This window comes from Monodon monoceros, unplaced genomic scaffold (genome assembly GCF_005190385.1).
Source record: "Monodon monoceros isolate NGI ecotype Baffin Bay Population unplaced genomic scaffold, NGI_Narwhal_1 Super_Scaffold_18, whole genome shotgun sequence".
Taxonomy (NCBI): domain Eukaryota; kingdom Metazoa; phylum Chordata; class Mammalia; order Artiodactyla; family Monodontidae; genus Monodon; species Monodon monoceros.
In genome coordinates this window covers 133,370,865-133,387,755 of record NW_021703774.1, presented here as the reverse complement: position 1 = coordinate 133,387,755, position 16,891 = coordinate 133,370,865, and the positions used below count along the sequence as shown (strand labels likewise).

At 41.1% G+C, this 16,891-nt stretch overlaps 1 protein-coding gene across 2 annotated transcripts in view; it reads left to right on the top strand.

Annotated features, from left to right (window-relative positions):
* The window catches only part of C8A (complement C8 alpha chain), a 65,990-nt gene that overhangs the window by 27,597 nt on the left and 21,502 nt on the right, over window positions 1-16,891 (top strand). For both annotated transcript variants that reach the window (XM_029228665.1, XM_029228666.1), the window contains 3 exons: window positions 3,521-3,710; window positions 6,135-6,335; window positions 8,376-8,616. In XM_029228665.1, coding sequence (XP_029084498.1) covers window positions 3,521-3,710; window positions 6,135-6,335; window positions 8,376-8,616 — 632 coding nt within the window. The remainder of the gene's footprint in view (window positions 1-3,520; window positions 3,711-6,134; window positions 6,336-8,375; window positions 8,617-16,891) is intronic.

The following is a 16,891-nucleotide window of genomic DNA, read 5'->3' as shown; positions in this document are numbered from 1 at the left end:
GCCACATGGCAGCCCACTCTGGGTCAGGTGTGGGTGCTGTAAAATGCAGCTCTCATTCATTGAGGTTTAATTACGTTCAGATCACAGCCCACAAGGCCTAAAGTATTTACTATCTGGCCCTTTGTAAAAAATAAAATAAGATTTTAAATTAAAAAAAAAAAAGATTTCCTTCAAGATAGGACAGAATCCTGTAAATGCATGTAGACACACACGTATGAAAAGATGATCAAATTCCTGTTTCTTTTAGACCAATAATATTCGTTTTCTTGGACTGCCATAACAAAGTGCCACAAGCTAAGTGGCTTAATCAATAGAAATTTATTTTCTCAGGAGGTTAGAAGTCTCAGAATCAGGTCTCAGCAGGATTGCTTTTTCTGAGGCCTCTCTCCTTGGCTTGTGAATGGCCGTCTTCTCCCTTTGTCGTCACATGGTCTTCCCGCTGTACATGGCTGTGTCCTAACTTCCTCTTCTTAGAAGGATACCAGTCCTACTGGATTAGGGCCCTCCCTAATAACTTCATTTTAACTTAATTACCTCTTTAAGCATCCTATCACCAAAACACAGTCAAATTCTGAGGTTTTTGGAGTCAGGACTTCAACATACAAATATTGGGAGAACATATTTCAGCTTCTAACACCAATAAAAGGGGATTCTTGTTGATTTTGAAAGTGACTGTGGGATAAACAGACTACAAGCATGAAATATTGAGGTTTTGACTTGAAAAACAATTCCCTCGTAATTGACAAAAATATCACAGACCATGACCCTGCTCTCATATGATTCAATCAGGAGATTTCAAAGGTACTTGCTGATTCGTGTGCTTTGCCACACCTAACACTGAAACCGGTAGAATGGGCCCACCTCCACTCCCAGCAGCTGACATTATGGTGGTTTTTTCATTCATCTCAAGATCTCAGAGGCCTTTCCTGATATCTTATTTTTTCTAATTTAGGCATTTCCCAGTTTTTAATTTTTATTTATTGTTACAGAAGTAATGCCTATTTGAGGTAAAAACTGAAATTCTTCCTTCACTATCCCTCACCTGGTCCCACCCACTCACCCTCTCTCTCTTCCCTCCCTAGAGCTGACCTCTGTTACATGATTTCACAATCATGTAAAAATGTATTGACAACATACACTGTATGGAAGGTATGCCTATCAGGTGTATTGTGCATTATAGACATAAGTGTATTTTACATAAATGTGATCAACTACATATTGTCCATAACTTGCTTTTTTCACTTAATAATATATTTTGAAGATTTTCCTCCCATATCTTCTGTTGTCTTTTTCTAGGCAGCATAGTGTTCCTTAACAGGGGTCAGCAGACTATGGCCTGAACACCAAATTCAGTCTGCTGTCTATTTTTAAATAAAGTTTTATTGAAACACAGCTTCTGCCCTACAGTGGAAGAGTTCAGTAGCTGCAACAGAAACCTACGTAGCCTACAAGGCCTAAAGTATTTACTATCTGGCCCTTTGTAAAAAATAAAATAAGATTTCCCAATTCTCCTATAGTATAACTATATAATTTATTTAACTACCTCCTATTGAAAGATAATTAGATTGTTTTCCATTTTTCTCTTATAGACAGTGCTGCAATGAACATTCTTACATACATAGTTTTGTACCCATGTGTGAATATTTCTAAATTCCGAAAAGTAGAATGTCTCTCTTTATTTTCACTGGGGCTTCTGCAATCACATTTTTAAAATATATATAGGCTTTACTTACGGTTAGAGGTTACATTACAATCTTAGGGCTTATTGTTCTTTAGAGTTTTTCTTTGGCCCATTAGAGGGCCTGTATTTATCAGCTACAGGCAGAAACATGTTCCACAGGGGGAAAGATAGAAACTGCAGGGTAAAGACTAAGAACCCAGATTGTAGTGTCAAAAAAAATCTAGGAAAAAAATCCAGCTATGACTATAGGCAAGGTACTTAATTTTTCTGAGCTTCAATTTTTGCATTTGCAAAATTGTCATGAGGTTGAAAGTTAATGTATGCTAAATGTCTGGTATAGTGTGTATTCAATTCATCATAGCTATTATTACATCACTTCCACTAATGTTAAGAAAGAGATGGGGAAAGGAAGAGAAGAAGGAAGTGAACTTACATTGAATTTCTACTATATGCCAGGTGGCTCTACAATTATCCATTTATTCCTTTGAAGTAGGTTTTATTCACAGTTTTTCCCCTGCTCATCTACCTTTGTGCCCTTTCACAGAGGACATAAATGAACATGACAAATGCCATGCCAGAGGCGATCACTGAATGCCATGGGAACACAGAGGAAGGACAATCGTCTGTCCAGGATAATCAAAGAAGGCAATACAGAGGACGCAACATTTGAGTTGGGTCTTAAAGGCTGAGTAGGAGTTTGAGAGGCAAAGACAAGCAATCATTTTATTATCCACAACATATGAGGCTTAGATTGTTAGGTCTTATAACTCTTAGCCAACTTTCAATGATTTTGTTCGGTTAACTTTCTCTTTGTATGAGATTAAAGCAGATTTTCACCTGTTTCACATGATTTTTACCTAAATATGGTTAAACCATCCATGACCTAAAACAGAGAACTTGGGCAGATAGATTTGAAATACCCCAGAGAGGGAAGTATGGGAAATATTTCTGGAAAGATATTGGGCTAGGGGAAAAGAAGTATTACTATCAACTGTACTTCTGTTTTATTCTGATACTCTCATTTAGACTTCACAAAACCCAGGAGAGATAGTTTTACTATGTCTGTTTTTCAAATGAGGAAAATGAGCTTCAGGAAGTTTCTAGAATGTGTCCAAAGTCACATAGCTAGTAAATGACGGAGCTGGAAACTAAGCAGGCGTCTCCCTGACCTCCACGCTGTGCCTCCTCCACGCCAAGGCCTTTCTGAGGATTAGATCATCAGCTTACCACTATGAACTACACCCAATACTTCAAACCTATTTTTTAGCAGCAAAACCTTTTCTGAAATCATACTAACAAAAACAACAGCGACATTTATTTAACACTTCATATACGCTAAGTACTGTTACTTGTTTTAACTCATAGTTTAACTCTGTGAGGGCTGTAGTATTAGCTGCTTTTTACAAATGATTACACTGAGGCACAGAGAGGTTAAATGATCTGCCCAAGGTCACACAGCTAGATGTGGCAGAGATAGGAAACAGGTCCAGACTGTATGGTTCCTGTGCTTGGGCTCTTGATAATCATGCATATTCTTCTTCAATTTACTCAACAAATATTTAGAGGTGCCCCCCATGTGGGAGCACTGTTATAGATGCTGATCGGAGTTGTCTGGCTGATCTGGTCTAAGGGAACCTGGGGGCCCAGGCCCAGTCCACTCAGTCTCCCATTGTTGCCCAAAGTGGCCCTTAAGGTACTTCAAGGAAATCTGGGGTTCCACAGAACACAGTTTGAGAAATCCTGCTCAGCCCACCAGCTACTCATGGTCCAGAGGATATTTTGTGCTATCTCTGCTCTTCCAATGCTCTCTCCCAGAAGCTGCTTGCCTTTTCAATTTAGGTATAATGTTCTGACCCAGAAACAAGCTCAGAGCGTATACGATGTCAGGTATTATGGGGGCCAGTGTGAGACCGTATACAACGGGGAATGGAGAGAGCTTCGGTATGACCCCACCTGTGAGCGTCTCTACTATGGAGATGATGAGAAGTACTTCCGGAAACCCTACAATTTCCTGAAGTACCACTTTGAGGTAAGTCTGAACAGGGGTGCTCACAGGCCACTGGGTGGGTGCAGGGAGGGGAAGCTGTTGGTGGAGATAGCTGCCTTGCTTTGGAAGACCTTATTTCCTGTGGGGTTTGCTGGTGGCTGAAGGTCCCACTGCACCTGCCCTCACGCATGCTTAGTGCTGAAGGGGCAACGGCAGGGCCAGTGAGCCGCATACTGTAAATGGGACCAGCCCCTGCTAGATCTCGGCTCCAGTCCTAAGTCAATAAAATAGATTCGGGGCCTGATTTTCTAGGCTGCTCGTCAGAAGACCTATTTCCAGGTTTTGACTCTATTAGAATAGATGTATATCAGACCTTGAGCAGCTCACTGCCCCTCCGCGGGCCCAGGTTACTGAGATGTAAAGTGGGGGCAGGACAGGAGGTGGCTGGGGGTTCTGAGAACTGTGCTCCTGCTTCACTGGGAGCTGGTCCTCACTGGTGACCTTCATCTCTTGACTTTCTGTCCATGATTTTGTTGGAAGAAAGGGTTCCGCTATTGCAAAGTGCTTGCAAACTGTTGATGATCCCTAAGAGTCTCTCTCTTTAAAATTCTGCCGTCTCCTGGTCAGCCTGTAGCTCACAACGAGCTCCAGAGCCTGCTCCTGGCCATTCCTTTCTTCACCCCTCACCCTCTGGGTAAGCCGTCTACACAGCAAACCTCACTGGAGGCTTACCATGTGTCAGCTCTTCTATTTTCACACAAATTCTCCCACCGAACCCTCATCACAAGACGATGCGTCAGATATTATTATTGGCCCATTTTAGATATTAAAAACCCCAGAGACTTAGAGGGATAAAGCGCCAGGCTCAGTAGGTAAGCCCAGACAAGAATTAAATCCAGATCTATCTGAACTAAGCCTGGCTATACGTCTTTTAGAAGGGAGGCTAGATTATGCAAATTCTATCTAGGTATCATCCACATTCTATCTATAGAGAGAGATGATAGGATGCCAGTACTCTGAACAGTTATCTAGTCACATCCTCCCTCCCCCAAGTTTCTCAAGAGAAAAATATTGACAGAGGATAAGGCCCGGCTTATTGAGTCTGTTTTTAAGAAACTGGCTCTCACTATTCACAAGAGCCAAGACATGGAAGCAACCTAAAGGTCCATCATAAAGAAGATGTGTTGAATATATACAAAGGAATGTTGCTCAGCCATAAAAAAAGAATGAAATGTTGTCATTTGTAGCAACATGGATGGACCTGGAGATTATCGCACTAAGTGAAGTAAGCCAGACAGAGAAAGACAAATACTATATGATATCACTTATATGTGGAACCTAAGAAAATAATACCAATCAACTTATTTACAAAACAGAAACAGACTCACAGACATAGAAAACAAACTTAGGGCTACCAAAGGGGAAAGGGGGGTGGGAGGGATAAATCAGGAGTATGGGATTAACAGATACACACTACTATATATAAAATAAACAAGAATTTACTGTATAGCACAGGGAACTATATTCAATACTTTGTAATAACCTATAATAGAAAAGAATCTGAAGCTGTATACCTGAAACTAACACAATATTGTAAGTCAACTGCAGTTTAAAAAAAAGAAATTGGCTCTCCCCACCCCACTTCCACCTCTGCCATCAGGCTCCGTCTACGAGCTGGAAGACATAGACGGTGCCATTTTTCTAAACTGGAGGACAGTCTAGGGCCTACGTGTCAGGCAAGATAGACTAGGTTATGCTGTGGCAAAAAGGATTCTGAAATCTCAGTGCTTTGAAGCATCAATGCCCTACTTATTCTACTCGTCCTTTCTAAGGTGGAAAAGAAACTCTCATCATCACAGACTCTCAGGACCCAAACTGATGGAGCCTCCATCTCAACACATGCTCTCGTGATTACAGGGCAAACCTCTCATAGGCTCCTAACCCTCATTTCCTTGGCTCACGAGACCACGCCTCAGGTCAAGCTAGCAGAGAAATGCAATCCTGGAATGAAATAACCAAACACTTGTGGGTGGTCCCTAAGCATACCTCTGCTTAGAACTATCACCACCTGCATGCCTTTGCCCCTTTCCTCCCAGGTCCACGCCTAGACATGGCTTTCTGTATCTCTCCACTGCAGAGCCAAGCAACCATCTGTTCAAGAAGGATAAGCCCGCTGGAAAGAAATACATGCTCAGAACAATATAGCATTTTATCAGAATCGTGTGTGTGTGTGTGTGTGTCTGTGTGTGTGTGTGTGTGTTTAAATAAATATTTTAGCAGTACCACTAAATACTAAGCACTGCTGAATTTTCTGTATTTTCGTATCAATTCGGAATAGCCTTTTAAAAGAGTTATTTATAATAATCTGAAACTTTGGATATTTTACAAAGCAAAGATTTAAATATTAAGTATGAACTGGAATATAATGCTAGTGTACAAGGCTAACATCTGTGTGATGCTTTTCAGGCCCTGGCAGATACTACAGTCTCCTCAGAGTCCTACGATGATGCAAATGACCTTTATTCTAAAGTGAAAAATGACGAGTCTGTGTCGGCTGGAGTGACCATTGGTGTGGGCGCTGCAGGCAGCCCATTTACTGTGACTGCAGGTGTATCTGGGTCACGAGGCAGTTCGGTCTTGAATATGTTACGCAAATATAATCAGAAGGTATTAAAACATAATGCCCGTGTCACACAATATTCCATAATCTATGCTGAACACGTATTACCTTAACTGCATTGAAAAGTACAGTAGTAATTGAACCTTCATTTGCTTGTGTAATTGGACATGTCTGATCAGTAGTAATCATGTTTGTTTTTCTTCTTACGCTTTCCCACGCAGAATCATCACAAAGGGAATAAAATTGCACGATAAGACTAGTACTCTTATCACTTTCCCCATCCTTTTTCATGGTTACCTGGAGCACAGAGGGAAATACTTAGAAGGGTAATGTCTTAAAGAGAAACAGCCAAGCCCTCTAAACCAGACTTGGAAGAATTCTAAAGCAAGCCCGGCTTTTCCAAGTAGATTGGAGGGCTGGCCTGCTTAATGAATCTTTCATTTCTTCAACAAACATTTACCATTAACTGCCTATTATCCGGAGAGGTCAGACAGTGCATCCTTGAGGAAGTTAGGAAGTCTGTCTAAACTGGGATCTAAAGACTAGTACCAGTTGTCCAGATGAAAGGGGGCAGAAGTTAACAGAAGGCTGTTCTAGGTCTGGGAAACAGCATGTGCAAAGGCCTGGAGACGAGAGACTGCCTCACACAAATGTGGGATTGAAAGGACTTCTGCTGGCTGAAGCACAGGTGGAAAGGGAAAGGAGGGAGTGATGAGGATGGAGAGGTAATCAGCAGCTGGAGAAATATTCACTGAACTGATCAGAAATTTACCGAAAGCCTCAAGACACTGATACCAGAACTGGGGATTTAGTTAGGGCTCAAAACATTATTTTGGATGATGAAAATACAGTTATAAAAATTAACTTCCTCAACACATATAAATTACAGGGCTTACCTGGTGGCGCAGTGGTTGGGAGCCCGCCTGCCGATGCAGGGGTCACGGGTTCGAGCCCTGGTCCGGGAAGATCCCACATGCCACAGGGCAACTAAGCCCGGGCGCCACAACTATTGAGCCTGTGCTCTAGAGCGTGTGAGCCACAACTACTGAGCCTGTGTGCCACAACTACTGAAGCCTGTATGCCTAGAGCCAGTGCTCCACAACAAGAGAACCCACCTCAATGAGAAGCCCCGCACCTCAAAGAAGAGTAATCCCTGCTCACTGTAACTAGAGAAAGCCCATGCACAGCAACAAAGACCCAATGCAACCAAAAATAAATAATAAATTTTAAAAATTTATATATATATATATATATATAAATTACATTCTGGAGCTTTGCCACGAATAAGCTACTGATCTGAAGGGAAAGTACTGTTCTGAGATCTGACAGTCACAGATTCATGTGGACTTTTCTAAAAGCAGGTGGCTTCTTCCAACTTTCACTATCACTTTGGATTAAGGTTTACATTCCCTGCAAGTAAGGCTCGTACATGACCCCCTTCCTCTTAAACCAATCCAACCTCACCCTGGTCCTGTGGATCCTGCTTTTCTTGATTACCGAACAGTACAAGACTACCACTAGAATGTAATCTCCATGAGGGCAGGGGCCTATCTCATTCAAGATCATGTCCTGTGCACCTAGCGTAATGCACGTGACTGTAGGCACTGAAAGGTATTTGTTTAATAAATTAAGTGATATTGGCATTTCCTCATGTCATCAAAATATTCCTAACCCTAATTTTTAATGGGTACCTAATACTTGTGTAGCAGGTCGCATAATGCAGTGCTTTAATTAGAGCAGGGAGAAATGTGGAGGTGAGAATGGACTGGGGGCCGGACAGAGGAGAGGAGCACAGTGAAACACACTGTAGTAACCAACCCAGTGAAAGTTGATGAGAACTTGACCTGGACAGGGGCAGTGGGAACAGAGATGCAGACGTGGGAGAAGAAGCCAGGCTGGTGTCTAATATGTGTTTGCAAAATGTAATAATACTCTGCTATATGTATTTATGTTCATACAGTTACATGTGAATATATTTATATTTCCCACAGGTACTAAATACTGCCCTTTTGCGTGATCTCATGTAGTAAAATGTATACTCTCTTTGTTCTCTTCCTTCATTCAATGGCGGTTGTTGTTACTGGCAGATATATAGCTTCATGAGAATTTTCACAAAGGTGCAGACTGCTCATTTTAAGATGAGGAGGGAGAATATCATGTTGGATGAAGTTATGCTGCAGTCATTACTGGAACTTCCAGAGCAGTACAATTACGGCATGTACGCCAAGTTCATCGATGACTACGGCACCCATTACATAACGTCTGGAACAATGGGCGGCATTTATGAATATATCCTGGTGCTTAACAAAGAAAGAATGGAAACAGCTGGTAAGTAGAATGGGTGCTTGATGCACGCAGTGTTCGATGCGTACGCCGGACATGGTGTGCAATTTTCCAGGCACTATCAGCCACGCATGAACTCATTTAGCCTCCGTGACAACTCTATAAGGTGGCATTAGTATTATTATTTACAGGGACTTGAGGCTCAAAAGGGTGAAATGACCTGCTAGTAAGCACTACAAACAGAATTTGAACTCAGACTTGTCTAGTTCTCCAGAACCACGTGTTTTCTATTGCACCATAGTTACCTCTTCAATAATAAAGGATCTCTGGGGTTTTGCTATTTAAAATGTTAAAACATTTTAAATATAGATTCTTGGTTAATGGAACTGCCATCCAATCAGTCAGTGATGACAGAAACTTGGAGTCATCCCAGATCCCTTCTTCCCCTTCACCCCTGCAGATCTCTAAGACCCTTCAGTTCTCTCTCCTGAGCAGCTCTTGTCAACATCCCTTCTTCTGCATCCCCTCCTACAATGGTAGGCTGGGTTCCCATCTTTCACTTACTACTGCATCATCTCCTAAATGGTCTCTAGGGGAAGATTCACCCCTTCCAATCCATTCTCAACAACTGCCACCAGAAGGATCTTCTGCTTCACAGATCTTATGACATCACCTCCTTGCTTAATATCCTGACTGGCTAAACTGAAGTCTAAACTCCTTAACATTGACATCAACAATCTTCATGGTCTCACTCCAAACTGCTAGAACAGTGGTTCTCAACGCGTGGACTCCAACAAACAGTGTTAGTGTCACCTGGGAACGTGTTAGAAATGCAAATTCTCAGGCTCCCATCCCAAATCTGCTAAATCAGAAACTCTGGGAGTGGGCCCAGCAGTGTGTTTTGACAAGCCCTCCAGGTGATTCTGATGCTTAATACTGTTTGAGAACCACAGATCCAGTCACCGACTGAGTAGAAGGGCGAGAGGTGTATCCATATTTCAAAGCCAAGTTCAACTTCCAAGTTTCAAGGAGTCTCCCTGACTCCACCAGCCCAGGCTGGCCACTTCCTTCCTTCAACACATTCATATCAATTCCACACTGCTTAGTCTTTAAAAACAATTTTCCAAATGTTAATATTTCTCTCCTAATCTAGATAGCAAGATCCTTGAAAGCAAGCATCATGTCTGACAATTTTCCATCTCTTTAGCACTCAATGCAGGGTGAGCGGGCAAAACAAGACATGGAGTTTGAAAGCGGGCATTAACTTAGATTCCTGGCTAGGGTCATTCATTAACTCATCCATCTATTCATGTATCCATTCTTTTATAATTCAAATATCTATTGAGTATCTATTATGTGTTTGTGCTAGGGATACAAAGGTGAGCAAATCTAAATACGGTCCTTAACATCTTGTAGCACAATACAAACTGCAGATTGAAACCCAACAGTAGGTCTTTTTTTTTTTGAGTGGGAGAACTTTACGGGTTTTTTTTCTTGAATTTTATTTTATTTATTTATTTTTTATATAGCAGGTTCTTATTAGTTATCTATTTCATACATATTGTGTATATATGTCAGTCCCAATCTCCCAATTCATCCCAGCACCACATCCACACCCCCTGCTTTCCCCCCTTGGTGTCCATACATTTGTTCTCTACATCTGTGTCTCTCCAGTAGTAGGTCTTGATATCAATGTATGGAACACAAACATTTTGAACAACACAGAACAGAATAAAAAATATCATAGTGGGTTGTAGGTAGTGAAGATAAATTATTGCTTCAAGAAAATTTTGCCAGTTAAAGACATGGACAGAGTCATGATACAAAATAAATAGTTCAGGAGAGATCAGTGTAAAAAGAGTTTGAAAAAGTTAATTCAAGTGGATCTTTTTAGAGTCACTCAAAAACATGAGGAAGGAAAAAGAGCTAACATTTGCTGAGTACTTACTAAGTTCCAGGACTGTTGCGTACATTCTCATTTAATTTTCTTGACAACGTTTGGAGGTTAGTGTAATTCTAGTTTTAGCCCCAGAAAGGCTGAGGCTCCTTAGGGAAGTTAATTACTTGGCCCAGGGCTGCAGGAAGCTGGCGTCAGAGCCCTGGACCTGGGGTCTTTCCACCACATGGCTGTGGTAGACCCTTTCATTTAGGCTCCGTCTTTGGTGGTGGATTACTAATTAATTGCCTGGGGTATCTCGAGCCCCTCCTCTTTAAAATCTGTGAGGCAGAAATGGGCTTCCAATGTGGTTAATATTCAAAAGGAGCCCACTAACGAATTGTCCCAGGGATAATTACCTCAGCTCTGTTTATAGAAAACCATATGTCGATAATAGCACAATTTGCTATTTGGGAAGAGCTGATTTTCTATAAATCCGGAAGGTTAGTGTTGCTTTTCTATAAATATGGAAATGTGCTAATCATCACCTCATCTGCTGGAGACTGCTAATAAATCAGAATGTCATTTACATATTAACCTACAAAGAACAAAAACATCTACCTTCTTTCCCTTTGACAAATAGAATCATGCACACCCTTCTATGTTTGATGTTTGTCTAATTTTCTCTTTGTCGCTTTCTCATCCTCTCTCTCACTCCCTTTCCCCCCTCTCTCTCTCTCTCTCCTCTTTTTCAATGTTTTTTTTCTCTCTGTGTATCTTTGATCTAATGACTTTAACAATATTTATATTCTATCAAGTGCTTGTTTCTAAGAAATACCCCGTGTGGTATACATTCATGTCCTCAAAGAGCTGAGCTTGGAATGGAATGATTTAAGTGAACACACGGGCTGGTTTGCTCTGGGGGGATCTTTCGTCCTTGGGTTTGCCTCAGATTCTCTATGGGTTCATCCCAGAGGACGCACAAGGCTGTTTTCTTCTAATGTGTTCTTTAGATAAAATGCTTCTCCCCCAAAGAGAGCATGAAACCATCCATCAAAAATCAGGGGATGTCTTGGATGTTGGGGAGGTGATGTTAGACTTCAGTGGGACCCTAGACTTTCCTCAAGGGCTGCTGCTGACAGCTTTCTACCTTCTACAGGAATCAGTATGGATTGGGGCTTGAATTTCTGGATTTAGATTTTTTTTTTCTCCTTCATCTCTTCTTTGGAGCTCCTATTATTTGTCTTTGTATAAAGATCTGACAAAGAGAATAGTGCATTCACCATCTGGCTGCTCTGGAGTCTGGCCCTATTACAGAGCTGATAATTTACCTAGGACAGGGCAAGTACTTCAGTGACACCATTCTATTCATGTACGTTTCCTTCCTTCTTTTGCACATGCTGTGCTGTCAGCCTCCAAAGCACTTTCCTGTCTTGCCAACCTGACAGATTTCAACTCATTCTTTTGAACTTGTATGGGCAGCCCCACCTCCCTGAAACCTGCCCTGATATTCCTCTGCACATTCTTCCATAGTTTTGTTCGTTCAGACATGCATTCGTCAACCATGTTAACTGAGTTTGTATCATGTGCCAGGTGAACAAAATCGACATGGTTCCGGTTCTTGCAAAGCTCACAATCTAGGGGAGGAAACTAAATAAACAGCCAAAACCCCAGATGTCATCCTTGGTTCCTCCTTTACTTCTTGCCCCTCATCAGTGAGACCTGTCATCTTTACTTCTAAAGCATATGTGGCATCTGTCCACGTCTCTATTACCATCTAACTGGTCCAAACAACTATGATCTCTCATCTGGCCACTGCTAGAATATGATGGCTTTTTTTCTTTTCTTTCTCTTTTTTCTCTTTCCTTTCTTTCTTTCTCTGTGTTCTTTTCTTGTTGTTGTCATCGTTGCTGTCCCGCTCACACTCTAACACAGCAAGCTTATTTTAGCCTACAGCCTTGGTACTAGCTATTCTCTCTGTCTGGGCTATCCTTCTCTCTGATGTTTGCATAGCTGTATTCTAATCATTCAGATCTCAACTTAAATGCCCCCTCTTCAGAAAGGCCTTTTCTGACCATGTGGCAAGTCCCTCTTTGTTATAGCACCCTATTTTAATTCTCAGAACATCACTATATATTCTGTAATTACCACGCTCACATGCTTATTTGTTTATTGTCAACCTCCTCCTTCTAGTATGCATGTTCCATGAAAGCAGGGGTCTCATATGTTTTGTTCACTGTTATATATTCATCTCCTAGAACAGTGTCTGGCCTTAATAACTTCTGTTGAGTCAGCTAATGAATAGATACATATAAAATTGCAAACTGTGATAAGAGCTGGCTAGAAAATGAACAGGTCGTAGAAATAGAGAATAACTGTGAGAGGAAAAGGAGAAGACAATCACTTAGTTTAGGGTTATCTGGGAAAGTGTCTGGGATTAACTGGGATAAGGTCCAAAAGATATTCAGAAGGAGACTCCAAAGACAAGAAAGAGGGAGGATGTCCTGGGCAGAGTGGACAGCCTGCCATGTTTGAGAACTGAAATAAGCAACGTGTGGCTAAAGCCCGCGGGTGAGGGGAGGATGGAGGGAGCTGAGGTTGGAAGAAGCTGCAGAGAGTCTTGCTGGTCATGGTAAGAAGTATGGACCATGTCTGCAGTGAAACGGGAAACCACTGCAGGGTTATCAGCAGGGCACTGCCATGGTCTAATCTCTGTGTCAGCAGGTCGTTCCACTACTATACAGAGTACAGATTACATGCGTTGAGAGTGGACTCAGGGAGCACGGTTAGAAGACTCTTGTTGACGTCCAGGTAGGGAATAAAGAATGGAGATGAAAGAATATGATTGATTAGGGACATATTTTGAAAGCAGAGTTTAGATAATTTGCAGATGGCCTGGGTGTGAATTGTGAGGTGTACTCCTTCTACATTACATTACATTATATTTACATTATATTATATTACATTACATTACATTATTTTCCTTCTACATCATATTTCTAACACACACACACACACACACGCACACACACACATTAGGGCAAGAAGAACATGATGAGTTTGCCTGGGAGGGCCAGCTTCCCGGGAGAGATGTCTCTCAAAATGCAACATGAAATAGAGTTTCTTAGCAGTTAAGGAATCTAAGTAAATCTGATAAGATACCTCCATCAGGGATGCTGTAATAGAAACCATGCCTGGAATAGAAAGTAAACTAATAGCCCTCAAGGCTCTAAAAGTTCATGATTCTATAGTTTGGGGCCATATTGAAAGGGCTCTGCAAAGACCTTAACAAAACATGCCTTCTATTGATGCCCTGCTGGTGAGAAGCCAGTAGCATTTCATGGCCCCATTTAAAAGCCATTAGGCAACGCGGTAGTAAAAAGAGTTCTTTTTACAAAGATGTCTTTGCTTTTCATGTAGGTCCTGCCATTTAAAAGCTAAAGCTTTGCATCTCTGAGTCTCAGTTTTCCCATAACTAATGTATGGATAATAAACTACTGCAAAAGGCTCTTATGAGAATTAACTCTAAAAGGCACGTGATAAATAAAACATGGTCTAAACGGTAGTTACTATTATGGTTTACAGTTTTAGGTGGGATTGTAAGTAGCAAATACCATTTGATCAAGGACTGTGGAATGAAAAAATATGCCGGCAGATGGTAGCAAGGAATCCAGATTTTGGAGTCAGACGCATCTGGGTGGGGATCTTGGTTCTACCAGTTAACAGTTACATGACCTTGATCAGGGTACTTGATTTCTCTGAGCCTTAGTTTTTTCAAGACCCAAATAGGAATGATAACAAGGGTTTGTTTGAGACTAATTCCAAGTACATCTTGCATGATAAGTGTTTAAGGAGATAGCTTTCCCTTGAATGCAGGATATTAGGATAGCTTAGTGTTTGAAAATATGGGTTCTGTCACTTATTAGCTGTGTGATTACCAGCAGATTATTTAATCATTTCAAGTCTCAATTTTCTCACCTGTTAAGCTGGAGGTATTAATGGCATTTAACTTATAGAGTAATTGTGAGGAATAAGTGAACTTATCTACAGAAAATATTTAGTGTAATGCTCAGGCTCTAATGAGCACTCGATAAGCATCAATTGCTGAAAAAGGTTCTAATTTAGATTCCTTGGGCTCAAATCTCATCTCCATCACTTGTCAACCATGTGATCCTCAGGCAAATTAACTGCTTCATGCCTCAGTTTCCTGTTTCCCTAAATGAGACAATGACAGTAATACTTCTTAGGGTTGTTATGAATATGAAATGAAACAATCTGTGTGATCAGGTGGCCCAGTGCCTGGCATATAGTAAGAGTTTAAAAATGGTACCTATTATTGCTGCACTATGTTGATTTACCATATTACCATATTTATTATTCCCTGCTTTCCAGTTATTAACTCTATAATGTTAACTGTCCTCTCATCTGTAAAGTGGGGACAATAAGACAACATATCTCATAGGGCTCTGCAATCGGTCAGCTCTGAAACACTGTTCAAATGGAAGGGAAATCATTATCATTATGTCCAGCCTGCAGTGGGCAATACTTCTGCTGTAGACTTGGAGACTCATCAATCATGCCTCCTCCCCCACCTGCCCATTTTTTAAATCAAGGTCATTCATTTCTTTCTCTAGAGCTTCATCCAGTTTTGGAGGGACTGCTCCTCCCATTGATCAAGGTCAATTTGAATTCTCATCACTATCTTTCAAGGTGGTAACAACTCTGCCTAAAGCAGTGCCTGCATTCCATTATGCCTCCCCTTGATGGCTGCCAGATAACAGTGACGCTGGAAAAGATCCTTCTAGTGAGAGTACAGTACATTCAGCCAGTTACTGATCATTGCCCTCTAGCGGGCGTCCTTGGCCAACTGGTCTACCACCTAACACACTGGGTAGGAAAAGTCACAGCGACATGACTAAAATCTCACTAAAGCTGGTATCAATTATACTTCTACATTCTCTTCCTCCATCTTCCTTTTCTCTATTTATTCATTCCTTCAGTTTTTCATTCAACATTTATTAAGCCCACATAACATGGTAAGCACTGTCTAGATACCAACATGGGTCCTCTTATCTCATACAGAAGGTAATGGGGTTTCTCTGTTATAATCATCTAATTATAGTCAGGGATGACTGATTAAAGGACAACCAAATTGATTACTACCTAAAACGGATTAACAAATTATCTTTTTATTCACTGTACTTAGAATTAACTGGTTCTAATAAAATATATTTACATCTAAAAACTCCTAAGGTTGGTAAAATATAATCATTCACATCTGGCATTGAAGATGATCTTCATAATAGCTTCTGAGGAATTATATTATTATTTTTCCCAATTTTATAGAGAGAAAGCTGAGGTCCAAAGACCCAAAGTAAATGGCTCAACATGATTCAGTTAGTTTTTAACTAAGGTCTTCTGATGTAGAGCTTGTGTATTGTCCCACACCATTTCCCCACACTTCTGTCATTCATTCTGATACTATATTCCAGGGGCTTAGACTCTAGCAACACTGGTAAGATGGCCAACAGTTAATGAACATTTCATTATGTGGCAGACACTGAGTTAGGCACTTTAAATGCACTATCTCATTTAATCCTCAGGAAAGACTGGGGAAGAGGAGGATACTATAATCCCCAATTTACAAATGAAGAACTGAAACTCAGCAATGTTAAATAACTTGAGCAAGGTCAAGGTCATCTTGTTATTATGGGTGGAGCCAGAAGTCCACGTGAGAACCTGTGATGTAAACCAACATCCTGTAATGCCACAGCCCATTAGCAGATTGTAAGAGAAATTTGGTGGGTCATGACCAGCATTCAACAAAATGAAATAGAATACAATAAGAGGGAAATCATCAGACAGCATCACACAAAGTATGGTTAAGTATTGCAACTTATTTCAGCTGGATGTAAGTGGGCTGGGTCATGATCTAAAATGTATTGCTTACTTTTGGGGATAGTCAAAAACGCATTAGACACACTGTCTGAACCCAGTGTGCTCCACTGACTGTGGACATGTATCTAATCACTTTAAATAAAGGGAGAATCATCAATATCCATAATGAAGGCATTAGGAAGTATATTAGCTGGGGTCCTCCATATACTTTACATATATATATAAAGAGATTTATTATAAAAAAATTAGCTCACATAACTATGGAGCCTGACAAGTCCCAAGATCTGCATTTGGCAAGCTGTGGACCCAGGGGAGTTAACGGTTTAGTTCCAGTCTGATTTCACAGGCCTGAGAATCAGGGGAGCTGAGGGTGTAGTCCCAGTCTGAAGGTTGGCAGGCTTGAGACCCAGAAAGAGCTGACGTTTTAGTGTGAGTCCGAAGGCAAGAAAAAAGCCAATTTTCCAGCTCAAGGCAGTCAGGCAGGAAGAATCCTCTCTTACGCGGGGGACGGTAAGATTTCTGTCTATTCAGAACTTCTACTGGTTG